Source organism: Chrysemys picta, chromosome 2, assembly GCF_011386835.1.
Source record: "Chrysemys picta bellii isolate R12L10 chromosome 2, ASM1138683v2, whole genome shotgun sequence".
Taxonomy (NCBI): Eukaryota; Metazoa; Chordata; order Testudines; family Emydidae; genus Chrysemys; species Chrysemys picta.
In genome coordinates this window covers 119,316,127-119,336,427 of record NC_088792.1, presented here as the reverse complement: position 1 = coordinate 119,336,427, position 20,301 = coordinate 119,316,127, and the positions used below count along the sequence as shown (strand labels likewise).

The 20,301-nt window shown below is 43.9% G+C and overlaps 1 protein-coding gene across 9 annotated transcripts in view; it reads right to left on the bottom strand.

Moving 5' to 3' along the window:
- INVS (inversin) overlaps positions 1 to 20,301 on the bottom strand; it is a 211,298-nt gene that overhangs the window by 72,327 nt on the left and 118,670 nt on the right. For all 9 annotated transcript variants that reach the window (XM_024099606.3, XM_005292613.5, XM_065587212.1 and 6 more), the window contains 2 exons: positions 16,547 to 16,727; positions 8,017 to 8,126 (listed from right to left, as the gene is read on the bottom strand). In XM_024099606.3, the coding sequence (XP_023955374.2) occupies positions 8,017 to 8,126; positions 16,547 to 16,727 (291 nt within the window). The remainder of the gene's footprint in view (positions 1 to 8,016; positions 8,127 to 16,546; positions 16,728 to 20,301) is intronic.

Genomic DNA, 20,301 nt, shown 5'->3' with positions numbered 1-20,301 from the left:
GATACCATGACTGAATCGCCCGGTGCCGAGGAGGTAGATGGTGCGGTGCCTTCAGCCACCAACGGCATCGTAGGCTCAATGTCCGGGTCCTGTCCCGGGGTCAGTGCTGGAGGTTCAGCGCCCGCGGCCTGATCACGGTGCCGAGGAGGCGACGCAGGGTGGCCCTGAGAGGCTCCCGCCATGGAGCGAGGTCCCGGCTGTGCGGGTGCCTGAGGCCACAGTGCCCACTGGAACCACTGTCCTTGCCAGGGAACGGCTTAGCACTGAGACGCATGGAGCGCCAGCAGCGCTGGTTGGTCCTGTGGTGCAGTGCGGCCCGGGGAGAGACAGCTGCGCGCCGATGTCGAAGTCCTGGAGGAGCGCACGGTGCCGTGGGAACGACTGGAGCGGTCTCTCTCGTGACGGCTCCTGCCCCGGGACTTCGACCTGAACGAAGTGGATAGGTAGATGTCAGAGGAGCTGTCCCTGTACTCCTTGTGGTGCCTGTGGCCACGGCGCCTCGGTGCCAGGGACTCTCAGGAGGTACTCCGAGTACGGCGTCTCTGACGGCGGGCGCTAGAGTATGAGCGCCGGTGCCGACAGCGTCGGGATCTGTTCCTGTCAGACTGACTCGAGGAGGAACGGCGTCGCCTCTTGTCACCTCCTCTACGGTGCCCGAGAGCAGAGGAGTGGGACTCACTCACAGAAGAGCCGGCACGCGGCGTTGAAGTGCATCGTGGGCCTCTGCTTGGCACCTCACCCAGGAAGGTACCTCGACTTCCGATACCTCCGGGGAGGGCTGCTGGGCGCCCAAAGGCGGCTTTCCATGGGACCGGGGGCCCGACTGAGGTGGCGCTCCCGCCACTGGGAGGGCTAGGATGTCACGTGTGGCCTGAGCTGCCTCTGGCGTCGAAGGCATCCATACTTCAGGCGAGGCTCACGTGGACAGGACTGGGCTACTCCGCTCAGCCCAAGTCGGAGGTCTCTGTCCCGATGGGGATCGTGGGCTGCCCAACTTGAGTCTGTCCTCACCCCTCTCCTTCTCTCGGCACCGCTGAGTCTTCCCTTGCTTCTTACTGGGGGAGCGGTGCCGAGTCGTCGACGGTGCCTTGCTGTGCACCGAAGATGCAGTGCCGGGGCCGGAGCCAATGCCAACTCCATCAGTAAAGCGCGGAGTCGGATCTCACACTCCCGCTTCGTCCAGGGTTTGAAAGAACGGCAAATCTTACAATGCTCACTAACGTGAGCCTCGCCCAGACAGCGAAGACACTGAGGGTGTGGATTGCTTCTGGGCATGGAGTTGCGACAAGAGTCGCACGACTTGAAGCCTGGGCCACGGGGCATGCCCTGAGCCAGGCACTAACGAAACAACAGTTCAGCAAAGGAAAAGTTCAGTGAAACTGGATACCACTAAAGCTGTAACGCTGCAGCCAAGGCTGGAGCAAGTTCCGACTACCTTCACTGGTGACAAGAAGGAACTGAGGGTGGGGGGAGCACTCAGCCCCCTTTATGGCGCGATATATCAGCGCCACTCCAGGGGTCGCAGCAGTGCTCCCCCACTACGGATACTGCTAAGGGAAAAACTTCCAGCACCGGTGCACGTGGCGAGCACGCATATCTATAGTGGAATACACATGAGCAATCACTCGAAGAAGAAGTCATTGATCGTTTGGGGTTAGATTCTAACTTTGACTATATGCACACCCAAGGGAACAAAGGGCAACTAGGAACCTCCTAACACTCCTGCATGGGCGACCCACATTTTGGATCTAGGTACATAACAGAGTAAGTTATTCACTTATTCACTTATTCCGTCTCCAGAGCAGATTGGGGGTGGGTTCTAACCCCCACCCTATTTGCTTTCCAGAGTAGCTAAGCCAGAGCAGGGGTTTGGCAGGGAAGTAAGTAATTAACTACTAGTATAGGTGATCAGTAAATTATTACCACAAAGGAGCAGGAGGAATAAGGGGAGGAATTGTGATTCAGAGGCTTATCTCCGAATCACTATGCTTCCTGGGGTTACTCTGCTTAATTAGGGTGGTTCCTAATATCAGACTCTAGCCCCTAGTGTCTCAAAGGTCAGTCCTTGTTACTTCCTCTTTGGATTTAAAATATATTATACATTAGGTTTTGTGGTGGTTGTTCAAAAGCATCTGGACTGAGGTTCAGTGATAGAAGATTAACCAAAATAGGTGAGGTATCATTTTGGTGCCGCAAGTGGATGGTGTTCGGGAGATGCCAAGACCTATTAAAAAAACAGCCAAGTCTGGAATAACCTAGCAGAGCCCATGGCATATTCAAGACTCAATTAGCGGGAGCCAAATTCAGAGAGACCAGTGGAAGCAAGCAGCACACACAATCATATTTGGAGTATCTGCACAATCTACTGTGAGCAGCATCTCATTTTGTTGGCTCACATGGGTGGAGCTTGGAAGGGTACCACCACTAGAGCTGATTTGAATTTTTTTCCCTTGCAGAAATGAAAACAAAAATGTTTTCTTGAGATTTGTGATGGAAACTTTCAAGTTTTCACTGAAAACTCGAAAACTGAAAGATTTCAGCCTAAGTATTTTGATGGAAATTGAAAGTTTCCACAGAAAGCAGACACTTTTCATTTAAAAAGTTGTTTTCCATTGAAGAACAGTTTTGACAGAAAATTTTCTACTGTTCCCTAACCACCACTCCCTCTTCCCCAATTTGACCCCTGGTGCAGCCTCACCAGCTCACCCCAGGGGAGGAGGACGAGGATTCCTTGCCCTGTGACCATACCCCAGAAGTCTGTCTATTCTCCTGCCTGGGCCTGTTAAAGCCCCAGTGCAGAAGCACAGTGCTTAAACTACTATTAGTTTATTATATAAGATCTATGCGGCAATAATGAGGAACCAGAACCATTAAAACACACACACACAACAGCAGGTGTTTACTGCTCTCTGCGCTTTCATTGACCCTCACTACCTCAGGTACAAACTGATACTCATTAGGCCAAGAACTCAGCACCTTGCCTTAACGCTGCACTGCCTGAAATTCTGCAAAGTGGAGAGTAGTAAGAAGGCTGGGCCTCTATACCATTAAGCATTCTTTCCCAAATAAATTATTTTATTTTTTTCCATTATGGTCAAACATTTCAATCTTTCTTTTAACCAAGCTTTTCTCACTTCCTTTTATAGGAGGAAAAAACCCCACAACAACAGAACAGTCTCAAAGATTTGAAAAGGCTACTAAAATAGCTCCTTTTCCCAAGACAAAGACAACACCATAACCTGAAGATGGAAACAGAATGAATTAGAATTTGCTAGTTTAGCAGAGTAAAGGAGAAAAGCAGCATGCACTTTACCCGACTTTATATTTGTAATTTGTATTATAAGTAGAGAAAACAAATACAAAACCACAAACCCTAAAGCTCATTAAGGAAAGGAAAAAGAACTAACCCTCTTCTTTCTAGGTGCTGCACTGTCAAGAAGCCCTTGAGAATATTAAATAATACCGCCACACAAACGGAGAGTTTAAATAGAGTCAAAAATGGACTTTACATGAGACCTGATTTTTTCTTTTCCATATTGCCTGGCATTATCTTAATAATAAAACCAATCCAGATACGGCGAAGTGCTATAGAATTGCAGGAGGCTACGTGGAAGGAGGAGTCTTCTTAGTGGGTCTATTTTCACTAGGAAAAAAAGGAGTGTTTATACCTTATGTTAGCCAAAACATTGTAACTAACATGAGATAAAAGACTGTGGCCAGGAAGGAACTTTTCCCACTGGCTTATTGGAAAGGAACATAATCTCTCTCCTGCGTTAGTCTGGAAAGGGGAGGTTATTTGTTTGGATCAAGCAGACATATTACATATGAGCAAGTTCCTGAAAAAATTCCTGTGCTGCAGACAATGGGGGGAATCTCAGTCCATTCCATATTCTTCTTCATGTGCAGAGCTCTTAAAGGGCTGGCTAATTAATAGCAAGGAGGATGGGTAAGAGGAGAAAGAACAGGATAAAGAGCCAGGATATAAATATAGATGAATTGGAAAATGGCAAAAAATCTTCCAGCTAAATGCAGAAGATGAAAATTATATGTAACAAAGGCTTTTAATATTCCTGAGATAAGCCAGCAGTAAGGAAGAGAATTAAAATGAACAATCATTTTGCAAGCATTTATTAATAGGAACAGAGAAAGGATAACTAAAGCATCAAGATCATCATTACAGCTCACATAAAAAGAGAAATATTCTATTGTCTCCTTAAATGCATCTGACCAAACTAGAAAGCAAGAATTTCTCCCAAGGAAATTCTTCAAGCAAGTGAGGATGGAGTCCTGTACCCAGCCAAACTGTGCACACCGTGTAATGGAAGATATACCTTTTATTGACGACACAAGTCAATAGAAAAAATTCTGGAAAAATTCATAAGTTCCACAGAGCTGTGCTCAGATGATAAGGCTAAACTAAAAACACTTTATACTTTATCATCAATGAGAGGGACCGTTGGTATTTTTTATTTTTTGCCTCGCTGACATTAAAGTTGATACGTTTTGTACTTAGCTGTAATATGTTTACTGATTTCTATATAAAAGAGAATAAAATACCCTGCTGAATGATGACAGTAAGAATACCAGAGAAACTGACCCTTATGATTTGAAACTGCACAAGTTAGCCCATTGATTTTCCATGTTTGCACCTTCAAGGATATGGTGTTAATATGGAGATGCTCCAAATTGGACTATGGAGCTATGCAGTAGCAGGGGACTAGACTATTCTTTAGCCATGTTTCATGGGACAAATGCTACATTTATAATGGGAGATATTAAGAAATGAATCAGTTTCATAAAGCCAAAACTACAATATTAATGGCCACCAGCTACACAAGTGCATGTGCACATATGTATGATCCCACTATGCACAGTTTGTGAGCACTTGGTTTAAATATGTGGCCAGAGGTTCAGAAAGAAATGTATTATGAAACATGAGATAATGGATACGCCATTCTGTTTTCTATTGTTCTTTATTATTACATGAGTTACCGGATGCTATGACATAGATTATTGTATTCATGTTTGAAAAAGTTTTTTAATATTAACATTTTGAAATCCATCATCTATATGACATACAATACAGGAAAACTGAATAAAACTTGTGAACACAACTCTTGATACAGATTACTCTACAAACCATTAGAAATCTGTTCTCAGGGCTATCCTATTTCATAGAATCATAGAATATCAGGGTTGGAAGGGACCTCAAGAGGTCATCTAGTCCAACCCCCTGCTCAAAGCAGGACCAAGTCCGAACTAAATCATCCCAGTCAGGCCTTTGTCAAGCCGGGGCTTAAAAACCTCCAAGGAAGGAGACTCCACCACCTCCCTAGGTAACGCATTCCAGTGCTTCACCACCCTCGTAGTGAAATATTGTTTCCTAATATCCAACCTGGACCTCCCCCACTGCAACTTGAGACCATTGCTCCTTGTTCTGTCATCTGCCACCACTGAGAACAGCCGAGCTCCATCCTCTTTGGAACCCCCCCTTCAGGTAGTTGAAGGCTGCTATCAAATCCCCCCTCATTCTTCTCTTCTGCAGACTAAACAATCCCAGTTCCCTCAGCCTCTCCTCATAAGTCATGTGCTCCAGACCCCTAATCATTTTTGTTGCCCTCCGCTGGACTCTTTCCAAATTTTCCACATCCTTCTTGTAGTGTGGGGCCCAAAACTGGACACAGTACTGCAAATGAGGCCTCACCAATGTCGAATAAAGGGGAACGATCACGTTCCTCGATCTGCTGGCAATGCCCCTACTTATACAGCCCAAAATGCCGTTAGCCTTCTTGGCAACAAGAGCACACTGTGACCCCTAGGTCCTTTTCTGCAGAACTGCTACCTAGCCATTCGGTCCCTAGTCTGTAGCAGTGCATGGGATTCTTCCGTCCTAAGTGCAGGACTCTGCACTTGTCCTTGTTGAACCTCATCAGGTTTTTTTTTGGCCCAATCCTCTAATTTGTCTAGGTCCCTCTGTATCCGATCCCTACCCTCTAGTGTATCTACCACGCCTCCTAGTTTAGTGTCATCTGCAAACTTGCTGAGAGTGCAGTCCACACCATCCTCCAGATCATTAATAAAGATATTAAACAAAACCGGCCCCAGGACCGACCCTTGGGGCACTCCGCTTGAAACCGGCTGCCAACTAGACATGGAGCCATTGATCACTACCCGTTGAGCCCAATGATCTAGCCAGCTTTCTATCCACCTTACAGTCCATTCATCCAGCCCATACTTCTTTAACTTGGCGGCAAAAATACTGTGGGAGACCGTATCAAAAGCTTTGCTAAAGTCAAGGAATAACACATCCACTGCTTTCCCCTCATCCACAGACCCAGTTATCTCATCATAGAAGGCAATTAGGTTAGTCAGGCACAACTTCCCCTTGGTGAATCCATGCTGACTGTTCCTGATCACTTTCCTCTTCTCTAAGTGTTTCATAATTGATTCCTTGAGGACCTGCTCCATGATTTTTCTAGGGACTGAGGTGAGGCTGACTGGCCTGTAGTTCCCTGCATCCTCCTTCTTCCCTTTTTTAAAGATGGGCACTACATTAGCCTTTTTCTAGTCATCTGGGACCTCCCCCGATCGCCATGAGTTTTCAAAAATAATGGCTAATGGCTCTGCAATCTCATCCGCCAACTCCTTTAGCACCCTCGGATACAGCGCATCTGGCCCCATGGACTTGTGCACGTCCAGTTTTTCTAAATAGTCCTGAACCACCTCTTTCTCCACAGAGGGCTGGGCACCTTCTCCCCATATTGTGCTGCCCAGTGCAGCAGTCTGGGAGCTGACCTTGTTCGTGAAGACAGAGGCAAAAAAAGCATTGAGTACATTAGCGTTTTCCACATCCTCGGTCACTAGGTTGCCTCCCTCATTCAGTAAGGGGCCCACACTTTCCTTGAGTTTCTTCTTGTTGCTAACATACCTGAAGAAACCCTTCTTCATAGAATCATAAAAGATTAGGGTTGAAAGAGACCTCAGGAGGTCATCTAGTCCAACCCCCGGCTCAAAGTAGGACCAACACCAACTAAATCATCCCAGCCAGGGCTTTGTCAAGCCGGGCCTTAAAAACCTCTAAGGATGGAGATTCCACCTCCGCCCTAGGTAACCCATTCCAGTGCTTCACAACCCTCCTAGTGAAATAATGTTTCCAAATATCCAACCTAGACCTCCCCCACTGCAACTTGAGACCATTGCTCCTTCTTCTGTCATCTATCACCACTGAGAACAGCCGAGCTCCATCCTCTTTGGAACCCCCGTTCCAGTAGTTGAAGGCTGCTATCAAATCCCCCCTCACTCTTCTCTTCTGCAGATTAAACAAGCCCAGTTCCCTCAGCCTCTCCTCGTAAGTCATGTGCCCCAGCCCCCTGATCATTTTCGTTGCCCTCTGCTTGACTCTCTCCAATTTGTCCCCATCCTTTCTGCATGGGGGGCCCAAAACTGGATGCAGTACTCTAGATGTGGCCTCACCACTGCCAAATAGAGGGGAATAATCAGTTCCCTCGATCTGCTGGCAACATTTCTACTAATGCAGCCTAATATGCCGTTAGCCTTCCTGGCAACATGGGCACACTGCTGACTCATATCCAGCTTTTCATCCACTATAATCCCAGGTCCTTTTCTGCAGAACTGCTGCTTAGCCAGTCGGTCCCCAGCCTGTAGCGGTGCATGGGATTCTTCCATCCTAAGTGTAGGACTCTGCACTTGTCTTTGTTGAACCTCATCAGATTTCTTTTGGCCCAATCCTCCAATTTGTCTAGGTCACTCTGGACCCTATCCCTACCTTCCAGCGTATCTACCTCTCCCCCCAGCTTAGTGTCATCCACGAACTTGCTGAGGGTGAAATCTATCTCATCATCCAGATCATTAATAAAGATGTTGAACAAAACCAGCTCCAGGATGGACCCCTGGGGCACTCCGCTTGATACTTGATAATTATTATTCTACAATAATTTGTATAATCTATGTTATATTTTAAAATAATTTGCTTTGTTTCAGATATACCATACTTACAGCAAAGTTGCTCTGTGCTGCATAATGTAATGGTGTTGCTCCTTGGCTATCAGATGGGATGGTTCCAAACTTATTTCTTTCTAACAGGAGATGGACAATCTGTGCATGGCCTGACAAAAGAGCAGAAATTAACATATGAATAATGTATGCAGCTCACTAGTTGCTTTGCTCTGAAGTCTTCTTTCCTATTAAACAAAGGAAAATCAACAAACATGAATAAATGCTAGGACATTCCAATAAAATCATAAGACTTCACATGAGCTTTATGTTGCAATTGTCCAACTTGGTATGCTGTTTTTGCCAATGGTGCTCTAATTTCACTGTTCCTTCTACCCTCATCTTTTGCAGGCCACCAGGGAACTATGATGGCCTGGGAAAATGAAACTGAGGAGAAGGCCATTTAGCATCTAGAGTAAAAGATTAAAGGCTATTATAGCGTACTACTACACCATCAATAGTACTTTGTCAAACAACAGTCTACTATACTGTAATAAGTGAGATGGATACTTCCATACAAGGCTTTGGAAATTACAACCAAAACCTTGAATCTGACCCAGTGGTCAGCTCAAGACAGCAAAGTGAGCTGTTGTCTGGGATAATGTGCTTTTGGTTGCTTGTGTTGCTTAAACTAGCAATTTCATTTCAAAGTACAGTATGTTGTAGGAATCAAGCCTGGAGGTCCTTACTCAGTTTTTATTCAAGCAGAATTCCCATTGAAGATCATGGTAATCTTACTGAGAACGACATGAAAAACAACTAAAAATCTCAGGATTTGGCCTCTGGATATTATTTCTTGCAATCATTTGAAAAACTTCTTCTAAGCATTCTAATTTCTTCCCCCAAAACTCCAGTTTCCCCAAGCACAGCCATTATTTCAACTCTATGTTCCAACTCATTAAATTAATTCTATATGAGAAAGTTACTTACCTTACAGATACTGGAGGTTCTTTGAGATGTGTGGTCCCTATTTGTATTCCACTGTGGGTGCACATGCACTTTATGTGCCTGGAGTTGGAGAATTCTTGCAGCCAGTGTCTATTGGTCTGCGCATGTGCCCTTGCTCTCGTTGTGCCTCGAGCCAAGGGTATAAAGGGTGGAGTAGACTGATCACCTCTCCAGTTCCTTCTCTACTGTAATTCCAGGAATGATCCGAAGCAGAGGGGAAGGAGGGCGAGTAGTGCATACAGAGGGCGCACACGTTTCAAAGAACCTCCAGTTATTATAAGATAAGATAATTAACCTTCTCTTCTTCTTTGAGTGCTGGTCCTTATGTGCATTCCACTGCAGGTGAATGACAAGCAGTACTCTAAAGTGCGAGGATGCAGGTGGCAGAGTTATTTGAAGGACCGCTGATCCAAAGGATGCATCAGTTAAGGAGTCCTGTATTACAGCCTAATGTCTCATGAATGTGTGGATGGAACTCCATGTAGCTACCTTGCAAATGTCAAGTAGAGGCACATCCTGAAGCGATGCCACTGATGTCGCTTGTGCTCCTGTAGAATAAGCCCTTATCCATGAGGGGAGGAAGATGTGACAGCTGGTAGAAGAGTAGGATACAGCCCGAGATCCATTTAGAGACTCTGGGGAGATATAGCTTGACCTCAGAGTCATTCTGCTATGGCGAGAAACAGTTTAGATGATTTCTGATTGGTTTCATCCTTTGCAGGTAGCAGGCCAAGGGAATGAAGTCTTCTATCCTACTCAGATGCATGTGGAAAAACAGGTAAGTGGACTGACTGGTTTAACTGGAACTCTGAAAGTACCTTGGGGTGAACTTCAGATGTAGTCCTAATGAGACTTTGTACTTATGGAATATAGAGAATGGAGGCTCTGCCAGTCGGGCTCCAAGCTCATTTACCCTTCTGGCTGAAGTGATGGACACAAAGAATAAAACTTTCATTAACAGGTGATACATGGAACACATGGCTAGTGTTTCAAAGGGAAACTTAGTGAGTGATGGAAGTACAAGGTTTATGTCCCTGTGAGGGACAGGCTTCCTTACTGGCCAGAAAGTTCTGATTTGGCCTTTTAAGAATCTGTTAGTCAACGGGTGAGTGAAAATTAAATAATCATTTGATAGCAGATGGCATGTACTGATTGCTACCAGGGGGACTACAGAACTGAGGGAGAGCCCAGTCATTTTGAGAGAAATAAAGGGAAAATCTGCTGACTCAGGAGACATGTGTTTCAGCTCTACCCAGGTGGAAAAACACCTTCACTTGGCTGAATAGCTTTTCCTAGAGGAATCTTTTCTGCTGTTATCAAGGATGGTTTGTACAGCCTCAGAACAGGAATGTTCTGGGGATGACAGACATCCAAAAACCAAGCCAGGAGATGAAGTGCTTCGGGATTGGGATGCTTGATCCTGCCCTTCTTCCGGGTCAAGGGATCATGAAAGGACTGCTTTCACTTGTGACTGATGGCAAAATGCCTGCGGAGAGTGTCCGCCAACACATTCTGAGCTCCCAGAAGATTGGCTGATGACAGGATGATTTGATTTCTGATACATCAGTTCTACAGAGTGACTGCTCCTACACACACGGGGCTGGATTGTGCCCCTCCTTGTTTATAGATGTAGAAGACGGTTGTGATATTGTCTGACATTATAAGGACATAGTGGAACTGGATAAATTGCGCAAAAACTTTGCAAGCTTCTTGGACTGCCCAAAGTTCCAGAAGACTGACATGCATCCTGGCATTGCTGGGCATCCAAGTGCCCTGTGCTGTCTGGCTGTCCATGTGGGGCCCCAAGGGAAGCTTCTGTAATGATCAGCCTGTCCAGCGAGGGGAATAGGAAGGGGATGCCCACACATACCTGATGTGAATCCTTGCACCACATTACTTTGGAAAGAATTTTAACACTAGATTTCATGCTGTGTTTGTCTAGTGAATACACTGTTTGATGTCATGCCTCTAGGCAAGGTAGTGGACTCCGGCGAATGGGGTTGTGATGCTGGCAGACCAGATGCCAATTCATGCCAAGGCCTCAGGCTTCACTGAACACTTACAAATACATAGCTGGAAACCAGCCTTGCTTACTTGTGTGTTAGCAGTATCAAAATAAATATAAGATGCTATGTTGATAAGAATGTGTTCAGTGTTTTATAAAATGCAAATAGGATGCTGCATGTATTGTTCTCTCTCAATTACATCCTGTGTTATAAACTGATAACAAGCATTTGCATTGTAATCCTCTGTGACTACGTAACTCATCAAACAGGGGAAAAGCCTTATGTAATGAAAATGATAGTCTCTAACAAGAAGATGTTAAATCCTGTTAATTTAAATGCAAAGAAGCCACTGTGAGAGATCAAGGATCAAAAACTTTATTAAGTGTATTCCTCCCCTTTTTCCCCCAGGAAGAAGGGATCTGTTTTTCAGAGGGAAAAAGATATAAAAATGCCTCACAAGGAAAAATGATCATCTCTTTGCTGTTTGAATTCTCATAGGGCCAGAGACACTAAACTAAGCAGAGATCCCCAGAATCAACACTCTTGAGGCATACTAGCTCAGGAAGGCACATGTTGTGGCTAGGTGTAATATGTGCCACTTCTTTTCTATCAGTACCAGTGAGATGTGAACATCCTAAGTCCTAGGGCCATGACAGAAAACCCCATGAAACCAGGGCTCTATTTGAAAATAATAAAATATTGGCAGAAAAATACATAGGATGAGATTTTCTGAGCTAGATTTTAAACTCTTTGGGGCAAGGACTGCCATTTCTATTACATGCTAAATCCCTGCATTGCTTTGAAAAGCTTGACCTTAATTTACTTAGTAACACTTTAGAATCTTACATTAAAATCTCTCTTCAGCATATAATGGTTTTCCTTAATATTTTTAATTTTTTTGCTATTTCTGAAAATGAATACAGAGTTATTGACAGTGATGTCTCACAGTTCACGTTCACCATCATGGGGACCTCATCGAGGTCATGCAGTGTTCCAGAAGTCTGTGCACTTTTTTCTTTCTACGCCTTACAGATGAGAAAATTCCCCCCATGTAAATGGTATTTCTCTGATGGATGCGGTCAGTCGCAAACCAGATGATTTTTGCTTACAACATACTAGATAGACACAAGTGACCGATGCAGATTTTCTGGAGTGCCAATCCAAGGACAGCTAAAATGTCTACTAATTTTCCTTTAGAAATTTATGGCCCTACCTGCTTATGAAAAACTTTTTTCACTGGATTGCTTATTATATAGTTACAGTAGACCTATATTCTAACTGGAGATGCAATACCTCTTGCTCTTTGCTTAACAGTGCCTTTATTGGCATCTCAGCTTCCCAAAGGGTCATGTGGATTAGATCTGTTTAAAGTGGAATGGCAGTGTTTGAAGCCTTTTCCTTATGATTTGACACATCCTGCTCATTCTTCCTCACAGTGAGAGTGAGACTAGAAACAGTGAGATCAATTTTTTCTGATTTTCTGTTAGTGCTGAAACACACTATGTTTTCCTTTATTTACACTGTATTTATTTACATTTGTAAGTGTATTTTTAGTTGTTGCTTCAGGGAACTAGTTTTGTGTTTGGTAACTTATAAAGGAATAAAACCGTACAGCGTTTGTATATACAACTTTATAGCTTAGGCCTTGTCTATACCACAAATGCTTTGCCAGTATAGCTATGTTGATACAGCTATACAGATGGAGCCCCAGAGCATAGATACAGCATAAGCTGACAAAGGATTTTTTCTATCAGCATGTTACTACTACTACCCTGAATATAACATTGGCTGTGCTGACAGAATCACTCTTCTCTTGGCATAGAAGAATCATAGAATCATAGATGATTAGGGTTGGAAGAGACCTCAGGAGGTCATCTAGTCCAACCCCCGGCTCAAAGTAGGACCAACACCAATTAAATCATGCCCTTGGTGAATCCATGTTGATTGTTCCTCAACACCTTCCTCTCCAAGTGCTTCAAAATGGTTTCCTTGAGGACCTGCTCCATGATTTTTCCAGGGACTGAGGTGAGGCTGACCGGTCTGTAGTTCCCCAGGTTCTCCTTCTTCCCTTTTTTAAAGATGGGCATTATATTTGCCTTTTTCCAATCGGCTGGGACCTCCCCCAATCACCAGGAATTTTCGAAGATAATGGCCAATGGCTCTGGAATCGCATCAGCCAATTCCCTCAGCACCCTCGGATGCATTAGATCTGGACCCATGGTTTTGTGCATGTCCAACTTTTCTAAATAGTCCTTAACCTGTTCTTTCACCTCTGAGGGCTGCTCACCTACTTCCCATACTGTGTTGCCCAGGACAGCAGTGTGGGAGCTGACCTTGTCTATATGGGGGTTTTGCTGGCATACTTCGGCTAGTGGGTGTGTTTTTTCACATTCCTGACTGACATAGTTATGCTGACAAAATTTTGTAGATCAGGCCTTATAGAGACTCAGATTGGACATGTTAATGGAAAAAGTCAGTAATAGCAACATTAGAAAGATAAAAAATCCAACTGTATTTTTTCCTAGCTGAACTGGGGTTTTCGGGAGGGTAAAGGGAGTAGCATGACAGATGAATATCACTCACTATCGCATGGAGACAAGGGATGCCCATTTGCCCTAACAGTGTCTGTAAAGGTCTTATTATTAGCAGAATTTTGCAAAGCTTCATAACTAGAAGTAATGTGTTTTTCACATTAAATGACTGGTATATCAGAGAGGAGCATGGACATCAGCGTTTCTTCTGCTTGCTGCACTCGTTCACAAATAAAGCCATTAGTACACCCAGTTTCAGAGAACCTGATATTCATCTACTGAGCACTGCTGCTACTCACAAGTTCTAGAATCAAAACAAATCAGTTCCTTTTCATGCTAAAGTTTTCATTATACTACTTTTCAGAAATGTAACACTTTGCAATTTCAGGTGAAGTGCAAAATTCAACTTATTAAGCTTTGAAAACCCCTTGTGAGGAGAGAAGAGCCAGCTCTAAAATCATATACAATCAGTAATATGAATGATTATATCCTCAGCTGGTGTAAACTGGCATAACTCCATTGACTTCAATAGAGCAGGTTTACACCTGCTAAAGATCTGGCCTATTGGTTCTACTGTTCTTTGAGATCCTTAATGCCCCTACAGGAGGGTAGGGTGCCAGCTTCTTGTAAATGAGAGGTTGTTAGGCCCTTGCTCAAGACACAGCCTCTTGATGGTGACAAACCTTACAACTACTACTTGTTTCTAACCCGTCTTTTTGCAGTAAGGTTATTGAAAATATGCTGGCGAGGCAACACCAGTATCCTCTGGAGTCCCTGGACATCTGTCATCCCTCTCAACCAACTTTTCAGCCATGATATAGTATGCAGATTGCACTGATTTCATTTGGCTAATGATTTCGTCTTAGCAATGGACAAATGTTAGGTGTCCACGCTGATGCTTTTAGATATCTCTGATCAAGAGGTTCTGTTAACTCAACCACAGACTGTAGCAGTAGTGGCTGGTAACTGCTCATCTCTTTCAAGGGCTCTCTTGTACAGTGCTCTTCAGGGCCCTAGTCAGTCACCCCATTCAATTCAATGCTTTTGTGGGTCTGCTTGGGGGGCTGTATACAGATTACATATAGTTCTGTCTCTCTCATCCAAAACCATGCTCTGAAGTGTCCCTGGGAATGGGCAAGAGGGGATGAATCACTTGATGATTGTCTGTTTTGTTCATTCCCTCTGAAGCACCTGGCATTGGACACTGTTGGATGACAGGATACTGGGCTAGATGGATCATCGGTCTGACCCAGTATGGCCATTCTTATGTCCTTATCTAACCTAGAAGCTGTGATGTCTTTGCAAATTCCTGATTAAGATAGAAATTTAGAAGAAGGTGAACTGAAGCTCAAGCCAGACAAATCTCTGGATGACTGGGGGCAGGATCTAGATTTATCTACGGTAATTATCTGACTCCCATTTCTATAGTCTCTGACTAATTTACAAACTTTAATATCACCTGTCCGTGAAATAGGAAAGCATTATTAGCCCCACTTCACAGATGGATAACTTAAGCACAGAGAAACTAAGTGATTTGTCCAAGGTCTTACAGGAAGCTGGGAGTGGAGCAGGGAACTGAACCCAGATTTGCCAAGTACCAGGCTAGTACCCCTAGCCAATGGAACATCTTTCTTCCACAATATTAGAGCTTATGATTGCAGGAGCGTTCACATCCTTTGTCACTGAGTTTCCCCATTTAGGGGATCTTCTGGATCCCTTATTACTCCTTGCTTTGGTTACCAGAAAGGTCATGGTCATTTATTTCACATTATGGTTATAAACAACTCTCTCTGATGTGGTTTTGTCACAGTTATCTGTATAATTATCTCTCATTGGTACTGTGCTTAAGGAGACCAGTAGAGATCTGGGCCGCAGTGTGTTAGGAACTGTACAAACACAGAATAAGAAATGGTCTCTGCCCTTAAAAGCTTATAATATAGCAGACAAAACAAAAAAAGGGTTGAGGGAAGGAATATAACATACATGCAGAGTGAAAAACATGATGGTTTGCAAACATCATGTTAGTTCCACCTTCCCCCCGCCCCCTCTTGCTGGGATGGGATTAGCTAAAGAGAAAGAGGGAGAGGGGACACTGAAGGGAGGGGGCTAAGAAAAGAGAGGGAAAGAGGAGGAGCATGGAAAGAAAGTGAATTGAGGCTGAAGTAAAGAGACTGTGAGGGAGGGGTGGGAAGGAGTTGGAGCAAGCAGTTAATCGTGAAGGAAAACAATGTCCAGAGTAAAAACTCTAAAAACTAGTTACTGATGACATCATCGGTGTCTGAAAGTCCCTACTCCAGCTGCTTGTCTTTGCTCCTGCTGAGTGGATCATCCTAGGAGTTTCTTTATTCCCCAAGCCACAAAGCTCCGAGAGCCTCCAAAGGTGGTGGTAGTGGGGGCTCTCCCTTAAAAACAGTTCTGGATCTGATGATGAGTGAGAAAGATAACTCCATTTGGGCCTCATCTTCCTCCTACTGACCCCTCATGGTGTAGCTGTACCTGCTGCAGCTGTTTGTTTCTGTTCCTCTGGGCTGAGTCTCTAGGTAACCTCCAGATGGGATTATTCTAATGGACTCAGTGAGAGATTACCCTGGAAGCTGAAGGAACAGCTGGTGCGGAACAAGGTGACCCACTTGCTCAGTTGTGTTAGCTACAGGAAGCATAAAACACAAGTGATCCAAACAGTGCAATGGCTCCCCCTAAGCACTAGGATGTAATTCAAATTGTTGATATTGATCTTTAAAGTCATGGTTGGTTTGAGGCCTGAGAAACTGCCTCTCCACCTATGCATCCCATTTAAATTGAGAATAGCTAATATGCTCTCAGTAACTGCTCTTAGATTTGAATGCATGGTCTGCTGGTATAGAACATTTTCAATGGAGGACCTCAGTCTCTGGAATTTGCTTCCCAATTAGTTTGATAGCCTATCACAATTATTCTACAAAGATTAGTTAGCATGGTGCCAGGCAGGAATTTAATAGTAACAGGAGATAGGATAAAAAACAGATAATTGCCCTAAGTAAGTTTTGCATTTAGTGTTATTCAATTCACCCAGTAAAGCTGCCCAGTGAAGAGGAGTTCGAAAGAGGTTGTCATAAGATGTCACATTGCAGCCTTCATAAGAGGTCAGGACATCAACCACTGCCACATTCCCATCAGCAACTGCAAAATGAAGTGGGGTTCGTCCTTCATAGTCCTGCCAGTTCAGTAAAGATTCCGTGGGAGCAGCATCCTGTTTAACAAAGACATCAGAAACAAAAATATGTTACATGAGTTTGAAAGAAAAACTACAGACCCTTAATGGATGGTGGAAAATGCCTCACAATAGGCAAGAGATGAAGTGTCACTAATCAGTACAGCAGGCACTGGATAGTTTTATAACCAATTACCTATACTAAATCTGCAGTTACCATCAAATATTTTTTGCTGATGTTTTTGATATCTATCCCAAGCTTCTCTTGCAGTATTTCATCTTCAGTTCACACCAATGGGTTTTGCCCTGGTTATATAGTGTGAACAGATCCATACACAGGTCCTTAAAGGACTGACTCAAGTATTTGCGGAAACCATAATTAGATCTCTTTTTCCCGGCTTATAAAGCTGTGTAGATGGTCTTTCCCCTTTCCCCCAGCAAAAGATACTCCTCTTTACCACATATTATTATTGTTGTTGTCCCCTGGACACTTTCTAAAACACAAAGCTCCATTTTTAATTCTTTGAGAGGGTCAACAAGCATGTGGACAAGCGGGAGACAGTGGATATGAAGGGGCACAGCAGGTGGTTGCTGAAGGTGGGAGGGCAAGGAAGAAGAGAAGAGCAGCTAGTTCTATAGGAAGAGGGAAAGAGTCAATGGAGATAACACCACCAAATATGAGCCCCAGGAGGACACAGGATGGGTTGCAGAGGATTGCAAGGGAGAATAGGAATCGAGAGGACTTGCAGCCAGAGGGAACAGGGGATAGACCAGAGAATCGCACCATCACCAGGAAAAGGCAGGTCTACATGATTGGGGACTCCTTACTGAGAAGAATAGACAGGCCTGAAACCAGAGCTGATCCAGAGAACAGAAGGGTGTGCTGTCTGCTGGGTGCTAAGATACAGGATGTGGACCTGAGGCTGAAGAGGATCGTAATGGGAGCGGGAAAGAGTCCACTGATTGTCCTTCACGTGGGAACAAATGATACAGCTAGATTCTCGCTGGAACGTATCAAGGGAGACTATGCCAGGCTGGGAAAGACGCTTAAGGAAATCGAGGCTCAGGTGATCTTCAGTGGGATTCTGCCTGTTCCTAGAGAAGGGCAACAAAGGTGTGAGAAGATTATGATGATCAACAGATGGCTCAGACAGTGGTGCTATAAGGAGGACTTTGGGATGTATGGCCACTGGGAGGCATTCATGGACAGAGGACTGTTCTCTAGGGATGGACTTCACCTGAGTAGGGAGGGAAACAGACTTCTAGGATGGAGGCTGGCACAACTGATTAAGAGAGCTTTAAACTAGGAATTTGGGGGAGATGGTTGGGAGATGTCCAGGTAATCTCCACGCCGGATTTTAACATTGAGAGGGAAGAAAACAAAGTAAGAAAGGTTTCAGAGTAGCAGCCGTGTTAGTCTGAATCCGCAAAAAGAACGGGAGTACTTGTGGCACCTTAGAGACTAACAAATGTATTTAGAGTAAGAAAAGTAAGTAAAGTAAGAAAGGATACACCCGTGGGTAGGAGAATGGACATAAGGAGGAAGGGTAGTGTAGATACCAGTCTAATAGGTGATACTGGTGGTAGAATGTCAGTGCCTAATTGGGTAACGAATGTGAGCAAAGCCAAACAGCAAAAATTAAGATGTTTGTACACCAATGCGAGGAGCCTAGGTAACAAAATGGAGGAACTAGAGTTACTAGTGCGGGAAGTGAACTATTATAGGGATAACAGAAACATGGTGGAATAGTAGCCATGGCTGGAGTACAGGTATTGAAGGGTATGTGCTGTTTAGGAGAGACAGAAATAAAGGCAAAGGTGGTGGAGTAGCATTGTATATCAATGATGAGGTAGACTAAAGGAATAAGAAGGGATGGAATGGATAAGACAGAGTCTGTCTGGGCAAAAATCACATTGGGGAAGAAAGCTACTAGAGCCTCCTCTGGAATAGTGCTTGGGGTGTGCTATAGACCACTGGGATCTGATTTGGATATGGATAGAGACCTCTTTAATGTTTTTAATGAAGTAAATACTAATAGGAATTGTGTGATCATGGGAGACTTTAACTTCCCAGATATAGACTGGAGGACAAGTGCTAGTAATAATAATAGGGCTCAGTTTTTCCTGGATGCGATAGCTGATGGATTCCTTCACCACATAGTTGCTGAACCAAAGAAGAGGGGATGCCATTTTAGATTTGGTTTTGGTGAGTAATGAAGACCTTATAGAAGAAATGGTTGTAGGGGAGAACCTTGGTTCGAGCGATCATGAGCTAATTCAGTTCAAGCTAAATGGAAGGATAAACAAAAATAGATCTGTGACTAGGGTTTTTGATTTCAAAAGGGCTAACTTTAAAAAATTAAGGAAATTAGTTAGGGAAGTGGATTGGACTGAAGAACTTGTGGATCTGAAGGCAGGACGCCTGGGATTACTTCAAGTCAAAGTTGAAGAAACTATCAGAGGCCTGCATCCCAAGAAAGGGGAAAAAATTCATAGGCAGGAGTTGTAGACCAAGCTGGATGAGCAAGCATCTCAGAGAGGTGATTAAGAAAAAGCAGAAAGCCTACAAGGAGTGGAAGATGGAAGGGATCAGCAAGGAAAGCTACCTTATTGAGGTCAGAACATGTAGGGATCAAGTGAGAAAGGCCAAAAGCCATGTAGAGTTGGACCTTGCAAAGGGAATTAAAACCAATAGTAAAAGATTCTATAGCCATATAAATAAGAAGAAAACAAAGAAAGAAGAAGTGGGACTGCTAAACACTGAGGATGGAGTGGAGGTTAAGGATAATCTAGGCATGGCCCAATATCTAAACAAATACTTTGCCTCAGTCTTTAATGAGGAGCTTGGGGATAATGGCAGGATGACAAATGGGAATGAGGATATGGAGGTAGATATTACAACATCCGAGGTAGAAGCCAAACTTGAACAGCTTAATGGGACTAAATCGGGGGGCCCAGATAATCTTCATCCAAGAATATTAAAGGAACTGGCACATGAAATTGCAAGCCCATTAGCAAGAATTTTTAATGAATCTGTAAACTCATGGGTTGTACCGTATGACTGGAGAATTGCTAACATAGTTCCTATTTTTAAGAAAGGAAAAAAACGTGATCTGGGTAACTACAGGCCTGCTAGTTTGACATCTGTAGTATGCAAGGTCTTGGAAAAAGGACATTGAGGTCAATGGTAATTGGGACAAAATACAACATGGTTTTACAAAAGGTAAATCGTGCCAAAACAACTGATCTCCTTCTTTGAGAAGGTAACAGATTTTTTAGACAAAGGAAACACAGTGGATCTAATTTACCTCGATTTCAGTAAGGCATTTGATTTGGTTCCACATGGGGAATTATTAGTTAAATTGGAAAAGATGGAGATCAATATGAAAATTGAAAGGTGGATAAGGAACTGGTTAAAGGGGAGACTACAACGGGTCATACTGAAAGGTGAACTGTCAGGCTGGAGGGAGGTTACTAGAGGAGTTCCTCAGGGATCAGTTTTGCGACCAATCTTATTTAATCTTTTTATTACTGACCTCAGCACAAAAAGTGGGAGTGTGCTAATAAAGTTTGCGGATGACACAAAGCTGGGAGGTATTGTCAATACAGAGAA